General features: G+C 38.9%; 1 protein-coding gene and 1 pseudogene across 1 annotated transcript; one reads left to right on the top strand and one right to left on the bottom strand.

Moving 5' to 3' along the window:
* Positions 1-722: 722 nt before the first annotated feature.
* LOC149261444 (pentatricopeptide repeat-containing protein At1g77405 pseudogene) lies at positions 723-2104 on the bottom strand (annotated as a pseudogene).
* Positions 2105-2568: 464 nt separating this feature from the next.
* Positions 2569-3912, top strand: LOC149261445 (transcription termination factor MTERF15, mitochondrial-like). Its single transcript, XM_089369261.1, has one exon. It carries the CDS (start codon positions 2569-2571, stop codon positions 3910-3912), a length of 1344 nt encoding a protein of 447 aa, XP_089225387.1.
* Positions 3913-21421: the final 17509 nt, after the last annotated feature.

The raw sequence follows: 21421 nt of genomic DNA on the forward strand, positions 1-21421 counted from the left end.
TGTAGGAATTAGATTTTAAATGGTAAATTATCATCATTTAAATGGCTTATCAGAAAATAAATTATTTCCCTTTTATTGCATTTAAAATTAGAGAATATAGATCTGGTAGAGGACCCTAGGATGGAATCCTCACACATGGTATCAAAGCCAGGTTCAAAACCTGGACCCAAAACTCACTAAACCCAAATTTTTTCTATAAGAGCTTGTAACCCTCATAATTACTTGTAATCCCAATATATATATATATATATATAATTTAGATTGAATAGGACATATAGAGGCCAAGCTATGTACAGTGTTGTGATAGATATTGTGGAGGGAGCTGTTGGACTGGCAATATTGTACCGATGCTAGCTCATTTCCACCCTCTTCCAAATAATTGGTTTCGTATCAGCTGGAAAGGAAATTGGAATATAGATGCTTGCTTGGGCTGCTTGATGTTCCCCTTGGTGAACATGTTATCACAAATTAATCTGGATTTGTTGCCCTTTCCATCTCCCATTACAGCCTCCCATGGAGAGAAGTCAATAATGGATCGAGATCCAATTGCCATGCTTCTTTATGCCATAGTTGTCTCAATTTGTGCACCTATATGGGAAGAGGTGATATTTTGGGGATTCATGTATAGACCATGCCCTTCACTCTTTTACATGTCTATCCCTAGCTTCAATTCCAAGCTCGATCTTCCTACATACCTCTGCTTCTGCTGGTAATCCATCTTTTCATGCTTTCCTAAGAGCATCAGTAACAAGCTTATATGTATAAGATCTTGGAACAGAGTCCTTAACAACCATTTCTATCAATACCTTACTACCTTCTTCCAACCAGTCCTCCTTCGCATAATGCATGACCAATTGGTGTATAAGAACTGCAAGTGGGAGATATGTTATTCTCCTCCATCTTATTCAGCATCTCCACAGCTTTATCTACTTCATTCACAGTGCTATAATATCTGATGAAGGAATTATAAGTAACCTTGTTAGGAGCACAACCATCCTGATGGATCTGTCGGAAGATCTCCAGGGCCCTATCGATTTTGCAATTCTTACAAAGGCCATCAATCAAGCAATTGTAAGTAACAACGTCCAACATAAAACCATCGTAACACATCTCTTTAAACAACCGATTTGCTTCCTGTAATCTCTTATTAACCGCCTTCTGAATACTTGTATGCATACTGTGTTTGCAATAACAGGTGATCAGAATAGTTTAGGTGAAAACATCCGGAGGGCATCTAGAGCCCGACATTTTCATCTGATAAAATAGAAATCTCGCTTTGCTGAAATTCCCCACCTTACTCTCACTTTCTTCATTCCTTCCTGTTTTTTCACCTTGATCCACATGTCAAGATGTGGATACTCAAATGCAGTGGAAATGGTTTTACCTCAAATTCACAGCGAATTCAATCAAAACAGCCAAAATATGACCACTCAAATGCATGGAACAACGGGTTTGCTATTCAATGCACAAACCTATATCGAACAGGCAAAATGTGAGTAACCCAATGCCTTAGAGAATACAGTTTTAACTTCAGTTCAGGGACCAGTTCAAACAAACCAGGTAATTAATTCGAGCAAGACCGCAATTTAATGATGCATGCTTGAACACAGTTACAATGTGGTGACAGAGATGCTAATGATATTGTAGGTGATCGAATCTGGTTTGCAATGGAATTGTTTCATTCGATAAAAGCAAGCCAATGCCTCCTTCACTAGACCTTGTTCACCCAGGACTTTTATGACAAAGGTCACAGTTTTGTTCTTACAAGACCACTTTCTTTTCTTGCCATTTCATGGAGGAACCTCCATAACGTTTTCAGTAGGATTTCCCTCGCCAGAGTCCATGCCATCTCCTGGCAAGTAAGCTAAACATGCGCAAACCCATCTTGTTTTCCAGCCCATGAATAGAATCTCAATGCTTTACCCACACCCTGTTTAACTGACAAAGGATTTCTAAGACCTCGGGATCCTCGTATAGATTGATCTTGCTGGGCCTCTTTCCAAAGGCATCTCTCTACAATGGGGAACCTTTGCTGGAATCCTTCTGCGTAATCTCTTTGAGAAACTTCTTTGAAGGGTTCTGAGTACTTCACAGACAATATCATTGGTCAATGTTTTGAGGCCAAGCCCATCGAGACCCACTTCTATATCGTCTGTCTGAATAATAATTTCCACGATTTTGGCAACATTGCATGAAAAAAATAATGCATTCTGAAATGCGTCCATGCGAACATATTTGGGTAACATTTGGAGCTGTTGAATTTTCCAATTCTTGGCAAGTGGATATAGAAAATGTATGAAATGCAAAGAGAAGCAGTCGTGTTTCTATGAACAAATTAGGAGGGGATGTGTTTATATATTTGGATCGTGGTAGGAGCGAATGATTCAATTTGAAAGAATACAGAGGCTGGGCACGTGTTCTCAAAATCAAATGCCAGAACATTGTAACGGTTTACCTCGCCTTCAGACTTTTCTCCTGCTATAATGCGTCATTTTCTGCGGAGACATTGTAGAAGCTGGTAAAACCTTCTAACATCATGCTCAATTCCCAACTGATGCTCGAAACTCTATGCCAACGAGATTTAAACTCAGGGTTTTGCAACTTTCCTTTAGGGTTTTGCAGCTTTCCAGCTTTCCTGTAGTAGTAGAAACCCTTTTGAAGGAAGTTGATACCGTTAGTGAAGTTGAACTCCTTTTGGAGAGCATTGGCAAGAAGGAAGACGGTACGCTGCCATCTGGGATTGAGCTTTGTGCAGACAGAGGACTGGTTGTAGTTACCAGGCTGTTTGAAAGGTATGGATTTCTGAGGTCCGATATTTATGATTTGATTCAGAAACATAAACCTTTACTAAAATGCTCCGAGTCTGAACTGGAAAAGACCCTAAAAACCCTCGAGGTTTATGGTCTAAGCAGAGAGACCTTGCCACTCTTTTTGCATTCCTGCCCCTCTGTTTTGAACGTTGACTACTTGAATCAATGGCACCCTCTTTTTTCTAGACTTCAGAAATACCCAAATAGAGAGGATATTATTGGGACGCTCTTAAATTATTGTGCAAAGTTCGGACTGGAACCTGTTGGTCCACTAAACTATGAAGAAAATGTGAAATTTCTGTTGGATCATAGAATTGGATCCTCTTACATAGGCAGATGCTTGGAGAAGTGTCCCTTGTTATTCTTCTTGAATAAACACACTAATTTAGAAACAAAGGTTAAGGTTTTAAGGGATACAGGAGTTAAGAATGGGACCATATATCTTGTTTTGAGGAAGTACCTGAATTTCGTCACTTATAGAACAGAATCTCTGGCTTCGAAAATCGAGTATCTCAAGAGCATTGGTCTGACAGGAGAGGACATAGATCGAGTCTACTCCACATTTCCTGCATTATTGGCTCACAACATCGAAGACAAGTTGAAACCATTGGTTACTGAGTTGGAGAGCTCGGGCTTCACTGGTCATCATCTTGTAAAAACAATTGTGCACAATCCTTATGTATTTTCGATGAAGGTGGGTGGGGAGCTGTCAAGGTGTGTTTCATTGCTGAATAACCTGAAATGTAGAAAACCCTTGCAAGACAAGATTTTGAGAGAGGGCATTATAACAGGAAGTAGACGAGTGAAAGCACGCCTTGAATATCTCATTAAACAAGGACTGTCACATAGGGAAGCCTTCAAGTTGTTAGAAAAGGAACCACGCATTATTATGTATGAATTGAAGTCTATAAAAGAGAAGGTTAATTTTCTAATTAGTGACATGGGGTTCCTTGTTAGGAACCTAGTAGAAGTCCCTGATTATTTGGGTGTAAATTTTCATAAGCAGGTACTTCCTCACTACAAGGTGATTGCCAATCTAAGATCCAAAGGTGCTCTTGGTGTGGAAGTTACATTGAAAAACTATGATGAAACTTACATGTAGACAATTTTATAATAAATATGTATGACCCTATCCAGACTATGAAAAGATTTTTGGAAATTATGTCAAGGAAGAAGAAAAACAAAAAAGGAAGATAGCCTTAAACATATTGTCTTTCAACATATTGGATGACTGTAATATTCTTTCTTGTTGGTGTTTTTGCTTGATTGATTGTTGTGGTTATAACACTAATTGGGATCTGCACTGACAACATTATAATTCAAGGGCAGTGCCTTAGTTCTTGAGCCTTATCAACTAAAGCCTAATCAGGTTATAAGCTAGCATACACTTTTGATTACCCTGTGCCGATCATTATGAAAGGGACCTTTGTAGTCAAAAGCATATGGCATTCCTTGGAAGCCATGAAACACAGTTTGATATCGAAAAGTGACTTCCTATAGTGAGGGCCTTCTTTCAATGTCCATAGATGGTTGCTATTCAGTTTCAAGATGACAAGCTGCTAGCTAATATAACACGGTTCTCACCCAAAAACATTAAAAAAAAAAAAATTAAAAATTAAAAAAAAAAATGATGATCAAATATTCAGAGACTTTGTATGACAATTCAGACAAGAGATTGGACGAGACTTGTAATAATGAAGCAAGAGAGCTGACTTGCTACATGCCACATTGATTGGCTTTTCCCTTATAGTGTGAAGATATTTTCAAGAAGGTTGAGATGGGCATGAAGATCATATTAGTTTGCAAACATGAAAAAAATTGTGAGGTAGTTTAAGGTTGGCCTTAGGAAAATAAATCGTTTGAAAGGCGAGGCAGACACGCAATGAGTAGGAATGACGATGACTAGTCATCATAATGTATAATTAATTGAGCAGTTCATGATGTCATGACTATAGAGGAAGGGGTTGTATGCCATGATATATTGAACAACTATATATTATGGTAGAGGGGACCTCAATTAAGAAAGTGCATCCTTTGTCCTTGTCCTTGTCCTCGTTAGATCAAGATAAGAACAGATAGTGCTTTGAGGTGGTAATAATGGATCATCTTATCTTGAGTGAAGAACACAAACATAATTAACATGATGTCTTCTAGTGGAGGTAGCACAAACTCAATTCCTTCTGATCATGTACGAAAGCAAATACATAGACGAAGGTTTGCACAACAGACATCTGGCAGTTTATGGAAGGGGGGCTATCAGATGCCAAGCCAGTGCAAATGTTCTCATCTCTGGCCTTCAAGGCCTCGGGGTTGAAATGGTCAACGATGTGATACTAGCGGGAGCGGAATCAATGACTTTGCATGACCAATCAAATGTTGAAAGGTAGGACTTGTATGCCAATTTTCTATTTTACTGAACCTGATATTGGCAAAAATGAGGCAGTTGCTTGCTGTAATAAGTTGCAGAAATTAAATGTTGGTGTTGCAGTTTCAGTTTCTGCTAAATCTAAGATATGACAACAACACCTCTTTTGTTGCCAGGAAATTTCGTTGATGCCTAATTTCCTAGGAAATGATGGAACTTCCAAGTGGTAATGGATTCCATATTCCATGCAATTGCAGGGGACAGTGTTCAGAGACATAGGTGTCGAGAAAGCAGTTGAATACAAATGATTTCTATCATAATCATAAACCATCAATTGCTCTAATCAAATCCAATGTTCGGGGACTGTTTGGCAGTATGTTTTGTGACTTTGGGACAGAGCTTAATGTGTTTGATGTGAATGTCGTGGAAGCACAGATGGGCATCATTTCTTCTGTTCTAACTACAATCCTACTCTTGTGTCATGTGTGGTTGATGATGAAAGGCTCCATTTCAAGGATGGTGATTTTGTTGATTTCTCTGAAGTTAAAGTTATGAATGAATTCAGTGATGGGAAGCCAAGAAAGGCAGAGACTGGAAGACCATATTCTTTCCACGTCCATGAAGATACCACTAACTTTTGGATGCTATGAGATGGGTGGCATAATTGCTCAGGCAAAGAAATCCAAGCTCTTAAAGTTTCATGCACTTGAAGGTCCTAGCGAACTTCTTCTCAATGATTCTCCATGTTTGACTGCCCTCCCCTTGTACACTTGGTTGTCTGAACCCCAGATAAATTTGTTCATAAATTTGGGTGTTCCATTTTGCATCTTAGGAAGATGCCAATATGTCATTGATGTGGCAAAGGTTTTAAAATGATAGCTCGCTGGTTAAGATGGATGTTAATGTTGTTGACTATAATGTATTCGAATATTTTGCAAGTGGTTTCAGTGGAGTGTTGTATCCCATGGCAGCTATATTTGGTGGAACCGTTGGGCAGGAGGTTGTGAAAGAATGTCCTGGAAACTTTCATCTACTTTTCCAGGTTTTATTTTTGTCTCTCTAATCTATCCCACCCTTTTAATTCTTTGATTCATCTCTCTCGAGTTGATGAAATTGTACATTATATCATTTAGTTTTATATAGGCAGCAGAGCATGCAATTATTGTATGATGGTCTCTCTGCCTAAGAACATTAATTATTTGTATTCTCATTCTATTCCTGTACTTCTGTGCAGTTTTTCTATTTTGATTCATTGAATCTGTTTCTGTACAACCCCTTGGGCCAGGGTACACACTGCAGCTTTGAATTGTCTTCTTTTCTCTTTTTCTTTTTTTCCTCGCTTGAAATATATATATATATATATATATATATATATATATATATATATATATATATATATATCCTAAAGAAATGCACCGGGCACTTACCTTCATTCTGAGAATGGTAACTAGGGTAAACCAGATTAATTTCATGATAATCATGGTAGTCAACAAATGGCTCATGAAAGCATCATGTCACAATGTGAAATTTGAACCTGGGTGAAAAGGATAATAATTGATCCACATCAAAAACATCAAAGCCCATCATGTCACTAGCAGGGATTTGAACCTGGGTAAGAAGGATAATAATTGTTCCACCTAACCACCTGAGATAACCCCAGGTAACTCCTCCTACTACTTACATCTTAATGAGGAATGAATTTTAAAAATGAAATGGGGTTGCCGTTTATTGTGAAACACAAATTTGTATAGTGTAGATATTGCTTCCTAATGTGAAACACAAAATTTGGTATAATTTAGATATTTCAAATTTTTATTTTGGAATTTGAAAATTATGTCTTCGTTTCTGGTTTAAAATTTGAAAACCATGTCTTCATTTCTGGTTTAAAATTTAAAAATCTAAATTATGTGCATCATCTTGGATAGTTGGTTTGGAAGTTAGAGACTTTTATCTATTTTTTCCACCTGTTGCATAGTTTCACGAGTTTGTTTATTTTCTTTCCTAGTATGTGCTTATAAAGGCATATTTGCATCTAAAAATGAGTGTTTTGGCCTATAGAATTCAAGGAGTTTATTTATTTTCTTTTGAACATTCTATACCATTTAACCTTACCTTTCACCATAGAAGCAAGGAAGGAAACTGCTGGATACATATTTTTATGGCTTAGAACAATCTGAGTGTCGATAAAGTTGTCTTTTGTAGATGCATTTGGGTTGATCGTTAATTGGACCAGCCCCTATCATGACTGAAGAACCCACCCCTTGGGTTTGCTTTATTTTCAGTATTTTCTTCAAAGTTTTCACAAATATTCAATTGATGTTTTAGCTCTTAAATGTATGAAGATGGAAGATAGTGGCATTTATTTTTTGAAGTAGATTGTTAATTTTAGCATTTTACCAATAATAGATTAGAAAATACCAAAAACAAATCCAACACTGCCTTTGAAGAGTTGAAGGGTTGTAAGAGTGGTCAGAAGTGTATGTGATCAGATTCGACTTGTTGACAAGTTTCTAGGTGGATTTTGAGTGAAGTATTTCAAACCCTGGATCGTCCCTAAAATTTTTTGACATTGTTATAGGGGATGTGTACCTCCCAACTTTCTGAAGACATCAAACAAGTAGAACAAAATATTATTTGAAGATAGGGTAGAGAAAAATGATCAAATTCTCCATTCCTTCCTGCAAAGGGAGGCATCTTTTCCAATACCCGGAATAGAGCCCAAGGCATCAATGTGTTGGCATTATGACACAGGTGTTGTCCTTGATGGCAACTCTCTCAGATGACAGATCACAATACAGTAGGTTAACAGCTCAGAGTTACAGATCAGACTGCACAGAATGAAGAAAGAGAGGTACACGCAGGTTCACTATATACAAGTCACGTATACGTACACACGCACTTTCACAAAGGGAAAAGCGCGTATACCTTGGAAAACTAAGTTTTTGGTCCGAAGTATTTGGTCCATTGTATTTTGATCCATGGTATTGGTCCAAGGTATTGGGTCTGAGGTATTGACCCTAGGTATCCAAGGTATTGGTCCTAAGTGGTTTTGGTCGATGGTATTGAGAAAGGCTTAAAACTATAAAAGGAGGAGAAGATCATTAGGCCAAGGTTCTCAAGCATTGAATATCTGATGAAGAGTGAGATCTAGTATGCAGGTTATTGGGTTATGGTACATTGTTGGATCTGAACCAAGGAGGAACCTTAGTGGTTGATGGAGAATAAAATCTAATGATGGATCAGGATCTTAAGGCGTAAAGTGAACCATCATTATATGTTTTTTCTCATGAATATTCTAGATCTGAATACTAATGCATATATTATTCTATAAATGATATGATCTAGGTATAATTGAAGTCTGGTATAGCTGTAGAACTATGAATTAATATTTACAGATGTATATGCTGGTTGGCTTTGAGGGAAGCGTGTATACACGCAGGTTCGGCAAAAGAAAGTAGTGTATACCTTATAATCTATGTTTTAGTTGCTGCTGTTTGTTGTTGCAGTGTTCTGGGTTCTGGTTACTGTATTCTGGTGACAACATTCTGAAAGATCAGATTGATGGGTTGTCAAAGTGATTGCTTGATTTGGTTGTGGTTGGTTCAATAGGATATTGGTTGATGCAGATATATTTGATGATTGAATGATGTTGTTGATGGATCTAGTCTGAAAATTTATGAAACGTGGTCATTGGAAGAAAGGAGAAGGTTGTAGCCTTTTGTAGGCCGGAACCTTCATACTAGTACACATATCAGCTAGTACAAGAGCTAAGGGGTAGTAGCTCCCTTCCAGTAGAAGCTGGAGAACGAGAGAAGGTTGTAGCCTTCTGCAGGTAGAAGCCTGCGTACTGGTCTAGGGCTGCACCAGTACAAAAATTGTAAACAAAATTCTCTAATTATTAAAAGAAGACAGAGATGATTGCAGCAGGTGGTTTTCACTCACATTGGGTTTCCACCTTATATCTTGGTGTTTATGTGTGATGCTTATGTGTGATGCTTTATTCTGCTTTTACTACACTGTCTAATGAATTCTTGATATACTGATTAAAGTTCACTACATGATAATTTGGATAAATCAAAAGATCTCTGCATATACACTGGTTTCATTAAGAATAGTTGCATATACATGCTAGTTCACTGAGCTGAAGTAGCGTATACAAATCAGAAATTAAATTATTGATCTGATAATACTGATTCCCCCCCCCCCCCCCCCCTCTCAGTATTATTTCCAACAATTGGTATCAGAGTAGATCCTTCAGAAGAAACTTGATTGCTTGAAGGTAGATCCATCATCATGAGTAATCAAGAAAGCTGGGGATCCATCAGACCACCAATCTTTGATGGGAGCAACTTCATTTATTGGAAGGTAAGAACCACAACCTATCTTCAATCTCTTGGAACAGATGTCTGGGAAATCGTGGAAGAAGGATATACATTTCCATCAGCAATTCCTACAGATACGACAGGTAAAAAGCAATATGAAACCAATGCCAAGGTTGTCAATACATTATTGGGAAGTATGTCACAATCAAAGTTTGTCAAAGTTATGCAACTCAAATCAGCCAAAGAAATATGGGACAAAATTGTTCTATGCTACGAAGGAGACTCTTAGGTAAAACGTGCTAAACTGCAAGCTCTCAAAATTCAATATGAAACTCTCAAGATGCACAATGATGAAAGTATAGCTAGTTACTTCTTACGTATAAATGAGGTTGTTAATTGCATAAAGAATCTGGGTGAAGAGATAAAGGAAGTTACCTTAGTTGAAAAAGTTTTAAGATCCATATCTGCTAAATTTGAATCAAAAGTATTTGCCATAGAAGAAAAGCAGGATCTACATACTATTACTATGACACAGCTTCACGGAATATTAACTACCTTTGAGATGAGAAAAAGAGGTCCATCAGATATGAGAGAAGTCGCATTTAAAGCTTCAGCAAAAGGAAAAGAAGAGCTCAATGAATCAGGACATATTTAAGAAGAAGAAGAGGAAGTAAACTTTTTCAAGAAGCTTCAACGGGATTCCGGAAGATTTAGAGGTAAACTACCTTTCAAATGTTTTGCATGTGGTAGAGTCAATCATTATGCTGCCAAATGTCCCCATAAAGATAAATGTGATAAAGGGAAGGAATCTGCAAAATGGAATAGAAAACAAAGTGTAAGAAAAAAGAGCTACTATACTCATGAAGATAACGATGGTTTATCAAATAGTGATGAAGATGAAAATAGTAATGACTATAGACTTCTAATGATTTATGAAGATGATGACCTTTTAGATGCTTTAAATGAAGATGACCTTTATGAAGAAATCTCTAAACTCAAAATTGTTTAGAAGAAAAGAATATGATTATAGATACCTTGACATACCAACTTGCTGAAAGAAAAAAACACAATGAAAAACTAGAATGTGAAATTGTGGGTCTAAGAAAGGATCTTGAGAAAAAAAAAGCCCTCAATCTTAGATTTGCTAAAGGATCAGAAACCTTAAATTAAATTATCAAAGTGCAGCATTCTCCTCTGATAAATATAGGTCTTGGATATACTGAAGAAGCATCTCAATCACAGAAGCCATCAACCTCCACTAAAATCCATCTTGATGCAGCAAAAAGAAGTGAATAGTTTGACAATCATCAGCAAAGGCATAAAGCAGATCACTAGGTAAATCGTACTCAATTTGCTTCAAAGAAAAATATCACTAGAAACTACAATCACCAAGTCAGTAGATTCGATAATCACAGGAACTTCTTTAATGGTCAATGTTTCTCATGTCATAATTTTGGACACAAAGCTTCTCAATGTGTTGCTTACAAAACCATCATGACTAGAGAAGCACGAAATCAAAGGAGTGTGACAGGGATCAAGAAAAGTTCCTATAATAACTTTTCTATTCTTGAAAATGAAATAGAATGTTCGATGCCATGAAGAATCTAAATGCATGAGTAAATTTCGGCAAATATCTCAAAAGATGAAAACTCCATTAAATCCCAAAATATGGAGAAAGAAAGAACTGTGAACAGAAAGATGTGGTATAGCCTTGTATGGAGAAGGACAAGGAAACTAGTGGTACATTGATAGTGGATGCTCAAAACACATGACAGGTGACAAAGAAAAACTACACTCATATAATTCCTTAGAAAAGGAAAAGAGTGTCTCATTTGGAAACGACACTCCTACTGTCATAAAAGGTAAAGGCTCTATTTTCTTGAAAGAAAAAGTTAAAGTTGGGAATGTTATGTATGTTGATGGCTTAAAGCATAACCTGTTGAGTGTGAGTCAAATGTGTGATCAAGGAAATGAAGTAGTGTTTCAATCAAATGGATGTGTTGTTCGTGAGCTTGATACAGGAGAAACCGTGATCAAAGGTACAAGAACTCCAAACAACCTATACATACTCAAGGGAGGACAAAAACACTGTTATCTAAGCAAAAATGATGAAAACTAGCTATGGCACAGAAGATTGGGGCATCTAAGCTTTTCTCAAATAAGAATAGCATGTATATTCCACGCTGTTTGTGATCTTCTAGATATCAACATTCCTGAAAATACTATATGCAAATCATGTCAATTCGGTAAGCAAACTAGATCTCACTTCATCGAAAAGGAAGGGTCAGCTAGTAAGCCTCTTGAACTTGTTCATACTGATTTATGTGGACCATCAAGGAAAAAGTCACCTTGTTGGATAGGTCTTCTAAAGCATAAAGATGAAGCATTTGAAAAGTTCAAAGCCTTCAAAGCTTTGGTTGAAAATGAATCAGATCGCAAAATCAAATGCCTCAGATCTGATCGAGGAGGGGAATTTACCTCGGATGAATTCTTTGACTTTTGTGAACAACATGGAATAAAAAGGCAGTTCTCCACCGCAAGGACTCCTCAGCAAAATGGAGTGGTAGAAAGGATGAACAGAACTGTTCAACAAATGGCTCGTGCTATGCTAGATGAATCTGGAACTCCTACAACCTTCTAGGGTGAAGTTGCATTCGTCGCCGTCACTATTCTCAACCAAGCAATTGTTCGTGTAAACAGCACTCAAACTCCACATGAACTTTGGTATGGTAAGACTCCCACTGTAAAATACTTCAAAGTTTTTGGAAGCAAATGTTACGTCAAAAGGACTGATGAAAAACTTGGTAAGTTTGAACCCAGAGCAGATGAAGGTATTATTCTTGGCTACTCATCCCAAAGTAAAGGATATAAATGTTATAATAAAAGACTTGGGAAAAATATTGAAAGTATTTATGTTGTGGTTGATGAAGCATGCAAAAATCCAAAACAGGTAAAGTTGAAGGTTATGATAATGAAGAATATGAGGAACATTTTCCCACATCAAATCACACTGATTCTGAAGAAGAAACCAATGAAGCACCAGAAGAAGAGATAACGATAGAAGAAAAGACTCTGTCCAGGTATGTTCAGAAAAAACATCTGGAAACTCAAATTTTAGGGGAAAAAGGGGCAGGTGTGCAAACAAGAAGAACCATTGCCGAAGCCTCAAGCTATCTAGCATCACTATCTTCCACCAAACCTCAAAATGTAAATGAAGCATGCAAAGATGAATGTTGGGTCAAGGCCATGAACGAAGAACTTGAGCAAATTGAAAAGAATAATACTTGGGAATTAGTTCCTAGACCTCATGATAAGAATATCATAGGAACTAAATGGATATTCAAAAACAAGCTGAATGAAAATGGAGAAGTTATTAGAAACAAGTCCAGACTTGTTTGTAAAGGATATGCTCAACAAGAAGGTATAGATTTTGAAGAAACTTTTGCACCTGTTGCTAGACTTGAAGCCATAAGAATGTTTCTTTCCCTTTCTAGTTTTCAAAAATTCAAAGTATACCAAATGGATGTAAAATCTGTCTTTCTTAATGGAGACTTAGAAGAAGAATTCTATATTGACCAACCAGAAGGATTCATACTTGGAAATGATGCAAAACTTGTATGCAAACTCAGAAAATCTCTCTATGGTCTAAAACAGGCTCCAAGGGCATGGTATTATCGTCTTGACAAATATCTCCACCAACAGGGTTTTTCAAAGGGGTCAGCAGATAGCAATCTATATACAAAGATGGACAATGATAAATTGCTAATAATTTTTGTGTATGTTGATGATATTATTTTTGGTAGCAATGAAGAATTCATGAGTCAGAATTTTGCCTTAGTAATGTAGCAAGAATTTGAAATTTCCTTGCTTGGTGAGCTTACCTACTTTCTTGCTCTACAAGTTCAACAAAATAAAGATGGTATTTTTCTCTCACAAACCAAATATCTCAAACAGATCATGAAAAAGTATGGCATGGAAGATTCTAAACAAGTATGTACCCCAATGGTAATAGGATGCAATCTTAGCTCAAATGATGAATCAACAGCAATACATCAACTAGCTTACAAATCCATGATTGGCAGTCTGCTTTATCTAACAAGTACCTGACCAGACATCATGCATGCAGTGGGAATGGTGATGAGCCCCAAAAATGGGTAACTTTATGGGCTCATTTTGTCTATTATTCTTGATTAATCCACCATTCTTTATAGTTTTATGCATGCTTGTGAATATATTTATGTTAATTGATGAATGGGAATAGTCACTTGATCACAAAAGTCTAATACGTGTTTATTGCATATTTTTGGACATCTTTTGAACTAAGGTCAAGCATTTATGAGAAACTTGACAGCCAAATACGAAGGAACAGGCTAAGGATTTGTAGGAAGGGTGTCTCCTGCACTAAATGACCCCTTACTCGAGTTCTCCACCATCGGCTTGGAGTTCAACAACCCACCAAAGTTGATTTCAAGGGGTAGCCGAGCAGATTTTGCGAAGTGGCTGATTAACTGCAGTTTTGAGCAGCCAAGCCCCTAAAGTTAAGGAGGGCTGTTGGGAGTCCTTGTGGTGCATAAGTAGGAAGGCTTCAAGGCTTGGTATTTTAGCTATTGAATAGTTGTTTTTTTCACTTTAGTGCAGCTTTGCCTTTTAGCTCATTTTCGAGCTCTTGCTGTAAACAGTTTTGTGACATGATTATTTTTTGAGTAATGGAGATAAATTTCACTTTTCACCAGCTCTGAGCTTTCTTAGGAGGCTATATCTCTTGGGGTTGGGACCAACCCAAGTGCCAGTACCTCCTTTGTGTACTTTTATGTGGTTTCCTTGCATTCATAAAATAATTTCTGTTATCTAGGTTAAGATCTTGCTTTGTTACTTAGGTTGCTTTTGATGATTAAGATAGTTTTTCATGCTTCAAGTTGATTTGATAGTTTGGTAACAGAAATATCTGCAAAAAATCCATCAAGAAATCCTTGATCTCATCTCTCACTCCTTGGGACCATGAGCTGAGACCAAGGCATACTTGCTACCACAAAAACATTGTTCTTGCCTTTCTATGCAATTGCTAGTGTTAGATTTTTATTTGGAAAAGTTGATACTAGGTGTACTTGCATGTTTAAGATCTGTTCTTGCTCAGTTTCCATAGTTATCTTGCATGATTTCCTGTCTATAAACTTTTGTTCATCATGTTTCTGATTTTTAGGTTAGATTAGGTCAAAGTAGATAGATCTCTGGTTTTTCTAGTCTTTGTTCGATCAGTTTTGGAAAATAGTGTGCAGAGCACCTGTAATACATTCCTACCTGCCCTTCCTCCATCATCCAACTTGTTCCAGCCCCTAATTGATGGTTCCTTACCTCCATTCGCTACACTTTCCCAATTTTCCCTAATTTCTATATTTTTGTGCAACATTTCTTTCTCCATCCTTGAGAAAATCCAACTATCTTCATCACTCTTGAGCTTCATTTACCAGGTCTCACACCTCTTAACAACCTTATCCACCCTTCATTTCCACTTCCCTACCATCTTTTCTCCATCAATCCTCTAAAATCCTCTTTCGGTTGTTCCTGTAGAACACCCTGTAGAACATCCTGTAGAACCCCTGCAGACTTCCTGTAGAAGTTCATGTGAGCAGTTTTTCGAGATTTGATCACTGTGAAATTCTCTAGAAGGGTGTTAGGGACCCCTTAGGCCCTCTTCTCACCGTCCCAACCTCTTGCAAGCATCCACTCCATTCCCTTTCGCCAATCAACCTCTGCATGGTCAAAAACAGTTAAAGCACATGCATAATGATTCTGCAAGAATAATCAGAAATACAAAAAGATGTTTTTTCAGATTTTACTTCAGAAGCAGCTTAGTCACATGCATTTTACCTTTCCAAGAGTCAATGGCATCCATTTCAGCGGCTTTCATCTCTTTGCTTGCACTAGTAGGGTTAGTCGGTAAAACTAGGGTTTGCTAGGGGTTGCATTTCCTTTCAGCTCTCAACTTCTTTCTGCAAGTAGATTAGCCTCCTTCGAGTTAGCTTTCATCCATCATAGTTAAAAGCTTCTTCTAAGAGCTCATAGAAGCTGGTTTAAGCTCCTAGCGGACTTGTGCCAACTGATCAAGTGACAACCTGTGACAAGAGCTAGTACTTGTGTATATAGCATCGTCGCTTCCAAGTTTGTTATGAACTACCAGGTTGATAAAAGTAAAGAAGGAAGTCCCATGAGTTGTAGCATCATTGCTGCAATATTGGAGCTCACCATATTTTTGGCGTCATTGTCGGGGAAGCGTCAGAGTATTTGTGATTGCTGCTTTTCTTCTATTTTTTACTACAACCTTATGCTCAGTAGTTTATTTCAGCAAGAGTAGAGTAGTTGTTTCATTTCCATTCTGCAATTTCATTTCCGCAAAAGTAGATTAGACATTTCCTGCTTTCATAGATTAGCATTTCATTTCTGCAATTTCAATTCTGCAAGCGTAGATTAGCATTTCATTTCTGCAATTTCAATTCTGCAAGCGTAGCCTAGCATTTCATTTCTGCAATTTCAATTCTGCAAGTGTATATTAGCATTTCATTTCTGCAATTTCAATTCTGCAAGCATAGCCTAGCATTTCATTTTTGCAATTTCATTTCAACAACATAGATTAGTCATTTCCTGCTTTCATTTCAATTCTGCATTTTCATTTCAGCAAGATAGATTTTAGTTAGTTGCAGTTCAATCTATTTTATTCTTTGCAGGTACAACCAGAAAAAAGAAACAAAAAAAAGCAACCAAAAAGATTTCCTTTCATGCCTCGTAGGAATAGAGACAAATAAGGAAAATTCCTACCCAACACCCCCAACACATCACTGAGTCACCCTTCTCTCTTCTTCGGTGGCGGTGATCCAGAAGACCTTATAGGTGAACCTACAGAGATATACGAAAATCCTATAACAGAAGAAGAGCAAGAAAACATTCATCCTTAGACCATGGCTGAAAACAGAAATGATAGAGGAAATGGGGGGAGAATAGAAGGCAACTTTCCCATCCGAGAGACCAATGGGGACTCAAACATGAAAAACATCAGTCCCTCATCCTTACCTCACTTCCATGGATTGACCACTGAAGACCTTGATAACTTATTGTTTGAGTTTGATGTCCTTTGTCGAACTTATGACTATGCAGAAGATGAGCAAAAGCTGAAACTCCTTCCCTCTACCCTCAAGGATGTAGCACTACATTGGTTCATGGGGTTACCTGGAAACAGTATCACAAATTGGGCTTAGATGCAATAAGCCTTTAACAAAAAATACCGGGATTATTGTAGGTCAAAGGAAAGGAAAGGAGAAATCTTTTGGATGACCATGAGAAGTGATGAATCCTTAGAAGACTATGAAGAAAGGTTCCAACTCAGTTATAAAAGGGCCAGGTGCACGCTTGACCCCAAATATCTGAAGCTGGTTCTGCTCTGAGGAATCCCTGAAGACCTTCTAGATACCCTCCATTTGCTGGCTGGAGGAGACATCTACCAACTACCTTATGATGACATAAAGAATGTGCTTATAAACCATTCTAGGGAAACCCGGAAAAGAGGTAGGGGGAATCAATTTTCAGCCAGTGCCACCTTCTCCAAACATGAGTTTACAAATCAGATGGAAGACCTTAAAAGTGAGATGAGACAGACCATTGCCATGCAACTGGATACTTTCCAAATCCAACAGAAGAAAGAGGAAGCTGAGAAGGCTTTGGCCATCTTTTGTCCCAGATGTACAAGGAAGCATCCTCAGAACGAGTGTCCATTGCACTCAGTAGAGGTATGTTTCATTTGTGAGGAAGACCACCCTACAAACCAATGCCCAACCTTACCCAGACTTAAAGCTATGTACCAAGGGGCTAAAGGAGCCATTGAACCACTCTACTTCCTAAACCAAAGGAGGCCACATGGATCCAGCCTTACCAGCAGGGGATGCAAGGGACATCCCAAACTTATTGCAACCCCAACCAATCCACTCACATACCTTCTCGAGGTCCCCCTGCTCATCCTTCCTGGTCTGCACCCCCTCCTTGGTCATATCCATCTCAATATCATACTCAACCTGCTGCTCATTCGTTTCATTCTCATGTTCAGCCACAACCTCAGTAGAATGCACCTCAACAGGGGTGGAGGCCCTAGTACAACTCTCCTCCCGCTATTTTTCCTCCACCACCTACTCAACCACAACCATTACCTCCTGCTCCTCCGAGACAACCCCAGATGCCTGCTCAACTAAACCCGAACCCTAATAACAAACAGGCCCAACAGATATATACTGGAGAGACGACATGGCCTACCTATGCTGTGGAGATTCAAGAGATCAACCTACGATATGGGAAGGTCTTGCCAGACAGACAACCTCCTCCTAAGGAGGATGAGGAAGACAACCAGGAAAGTGAACCCAAAGCCATTCCACCCTTTCCTGAGAGACTAACTGGAACCACGCAATCAAACCCAAAAGAGACTGAACTTCTGGGTGAGCTTAAACAGTTGTGTGTACAAATACCACTTCTCCAAGCCATAAAAGATGTACCAATCTACAACAAATTGATCAAAGAGAAGTATTTCAGGCACCTAGGCAGGCGCAAGAGAGATGCCCCAACTATCAATGTCATAGGACAACTATTCGACCTGATGTTGGGGCAAGTAATTTGTCCAAAATATCTGGACCCTGGGAGTCCTGTAGTTGATGTCCACATCAATGGTACCATAATCCCCCACACCTTGATTGATCTAGGGGCTACCATTAATGTGATGACCAGGGACACCATGCTCAAACTCAACCTTCAGAGTTCCCTAAGAAAGACCTCGACAGTACTCGAGTTAGCAGACTGCTCCACTGTGACCCCTGAAGGGATTGTGGAAGATGTCATGGTCTCCATTGATTCTTGGGAGTACCCTTCGGACTTCTTGGTCCTTCAGCCAAAGGAAAAAATCACTAGATATCCCCTCATTTTTGTAAGGCCTTGGTTAGCTACTGCAGATGCTTACATCAGTTGTCGAGCCGGGAGCATGACCATCAAGAATGGACCTATGTCCAAACTTCTAGTCCTATATCCTCCTGCCCAACCTCTGCTAGAACATGACTTACCTCTATAGTTGGAGGAGGAATATGAGGATGAAGTCTACTCTACATCTTTGTGCACAGTGGAAGCCACTAAGGGAGGCCCTCAGACTGAGGATGACCTTATTGAAAATCTGATTCAAAATCCACCTCCCAGTGTGCTGCCATTAGAAGAGTTGGTAGGAGACACCCAAGCCAGTGCTTTAGTGGATCTCTATGTGGCTGATCCGACCTCTCCCTGAGTTAAGAATGTGGAATTTGGCCTTGAAAGAACCTTGAAGATCAACTCATCCCTATCCCCCTCTCAGGAGAAGGCGCTGTGTAGCTTATTCAACAACCATTTGGATGCTTTTTCTTGGAGCTATAAGGAGATGAAAGGAGTCCATCCTTTAGTCTGTACCCATCACATTTACATTAAAGAGGATTGTAAACTAGTCAGGCAGCCTCAGAGGAGAATGAATCCAGCCCTTAAGGACATTGTCAAAGAAGAACTGCAAAAGTTGCTGGATGCAGGATTCATCTACCCCATCTCTGATAGCGAGTGGGTTTCTCCTTTGGTGCTTGTGCCCAAGAAAAATGGGAAGTGGAGAATCTGTGTAGATTATCGAGAACTTAACAAAGCTACCAAGAAGGACCATTTCCCTTTGCCTTTCATAGATAAAGTGTTAGACGGCCTAGCAGGGAAGAAGTTTTTTTCCTTCCTAGATGGGTTTAGCGGGTATAATCAGATCCAAATCAGCCCGGAAGACCAAGATAAGACCACTTTCACTTGTCCATGGGGTACCTTTGCCTACCAGGTCCTTCCCTTTGGGTTATGCAATGCTCCTGCCACTTTCTAGAGAGTAGTACTGAGCATCTTTACTGAGCTGGTTCATGATTCAGTGGAAATCTACATGGATGACTTCACTCCTTATGGGTCCAACTTCCAAGAAGCATTGACTAACCTGGGAAATTTTTTAACCAAGTGTGTTGAAATGAACCTATCCCTCAGTCCTGAGAAATGTGAATTCCTGATGACTGAAGGGACGGTGCTAGGTCATACAATTTCTCAGCAAGGATTACAGGTGGATCCCAACAAGATTGCTATCATCCAAAGGGTTCCACCTCCTCAAAAGGTAAGATATGTTCAAAGTTTTCTAGGCTTAGCAGGATATTATAGAAGATTCATTAAAGATTTCAGTAAGCTAGCCTCTCCATTGTTTGGTCTTTTGGGGAAAGATGTTGACTTTATATGGACTGATGACTGTCAAGAGGCTCTGGATGTGTTGAAAGATAAGCTGGTAACTACCCCAATCTTGAGAGGTCCAAACTGGGCCCTACCTTTCCACATTCACATAGATGCCTCAAATAAAGCCATAGGAGCAGCCTTAGGACAAGTTGAAGAAAAGCTACCATATGCCATATATTTTGTCAGTAAAAACCTGTCCAAGGCAGAGTTAAACTATACTGTAATCGAGAAAGAGCTCCCAGTTGTAGTCCATTCCCTAAATAAGTTCAGATAATACATCACTGGTTATCAAACATTCGTACACACTGATCATGCTGCAATTAGGTATCTGATGAATAAACCTGATGTAAATGCTCGTATCATTAGATGGTTACTTTTATTGCAACAATTTGATTTGACCATTGTTGATAAGCCAGGTAAGGAAAATGTTGTTGCTGATTTTCTGTCTAGACTAGATTTGTCTACAGGTGAAGAAGGGATGGTGGACGATCAAATGCCAGATAAACACTTGTTTGCTATTTCAGTACTCTCTCCATGGTTTGCTGATATAGCAAATTACTTGGTTTCAGCACAGTTCCCACCACACCTATCCTCAAAAGAGAAGAGTAAGATCGTGAGAAAAAGCACCCCATTCACTTGGATTGGGGGCAACTTGTTTAAACTTGGCCCAGATCTGATTTTGAGGTGTTGTGTCACGAAGGAGGAAGTTTTTGACATCCTCCTAACCTATCATGATGGGCCCTATGGAGGCCACTTTGCAGCAAAAAGAACCGCTTTCAAAATTCTACAGGCAGGCTACTATTGGCCCACTCTTCATCAAGATGTTAGGAGATACATCAGCCAATGTGACCGATGTCAAAGGATGGGGAAACCGACTCCAAGGGATGAAATGCCCCTCCAACCTCAAGTGACTTTCGAGCCATTTGAGAAGTGGGGCATGGACTTTGTGGGTCCTATCAACCCTCCTTCAAAACAAAAGTCTTACATCATTGTGTGCACGGACTACCTAACAAAGTGGGCAGAAACAAAGGCAATCAAGGCAGCAACAGAAGAAAAAGTGGCTGAGTTTTTGAGGGAAAATATCTTCTACAAGTTTGGCTACCCAAGAGAGTTAGTCACAGATCAAGGAAGTCAGTTTACCTCTAACCTGATTGAAGACCTGCTCGCTCATCACCGGATTAAGCACAAAACTTTCACCCCTTATCATCCGCAAGCAAATGGATAGGTGGAAGTCACTAACCAAGATTTGGAAGAGATTTTGACTAAAGTGGTAAGCAGCAACAGGAAAGATTGGTCTGATCACTTGGTTGAGGCCACATGGGCCTACAACACTACTTGGAAAACTACAATAGGTTTCACACCCTATGAGTTGGTCTACGGGAAGAAGGCTTCGCTGTCCATAGAATTTGAATATAACACATTGAGGTTGGCAGCTTAGCTAGACCTAGATCTCAGCCATGCACAGTAGGAAAGATTACTTCAGCTGAATGGACTAGATGAATAGAGAATGCAGGCCCTTCTCCACTCAGAGGTGGTCCAACTTCAAAGGAAGATATGGCATGACCGGCACCTTAAAGAAAAGCAATTTCAACCAGGAGATTGGGCGTTGTTATATGATTCAAGATACAAGGATT

Source organism: Pinus tabuliformis, chromosome 6 (genome assembly GCF_031772625.1).
Source record: "Pinus tabuliformis cultivar Carrire ecotype Pingquan chromosome 6, CPIR1, whole genome shotgun sequence".
NCBI lineage: Eukaryota > Viridiplantae > Streptophyta > Pinopsida > Pinales > Pinaceae > Pinus > Pinus tabuliformis.

Bases quoted from the DNA above. Each gene is read 5' to 3' on its own strand.
- LOC149261445 (XM_089369261.1), top strand. From the start codon at position 2,569: ATGCCAACGAGATTTAAACTCAGGGTTTTGCAACTTTCCTTTAGGGTT.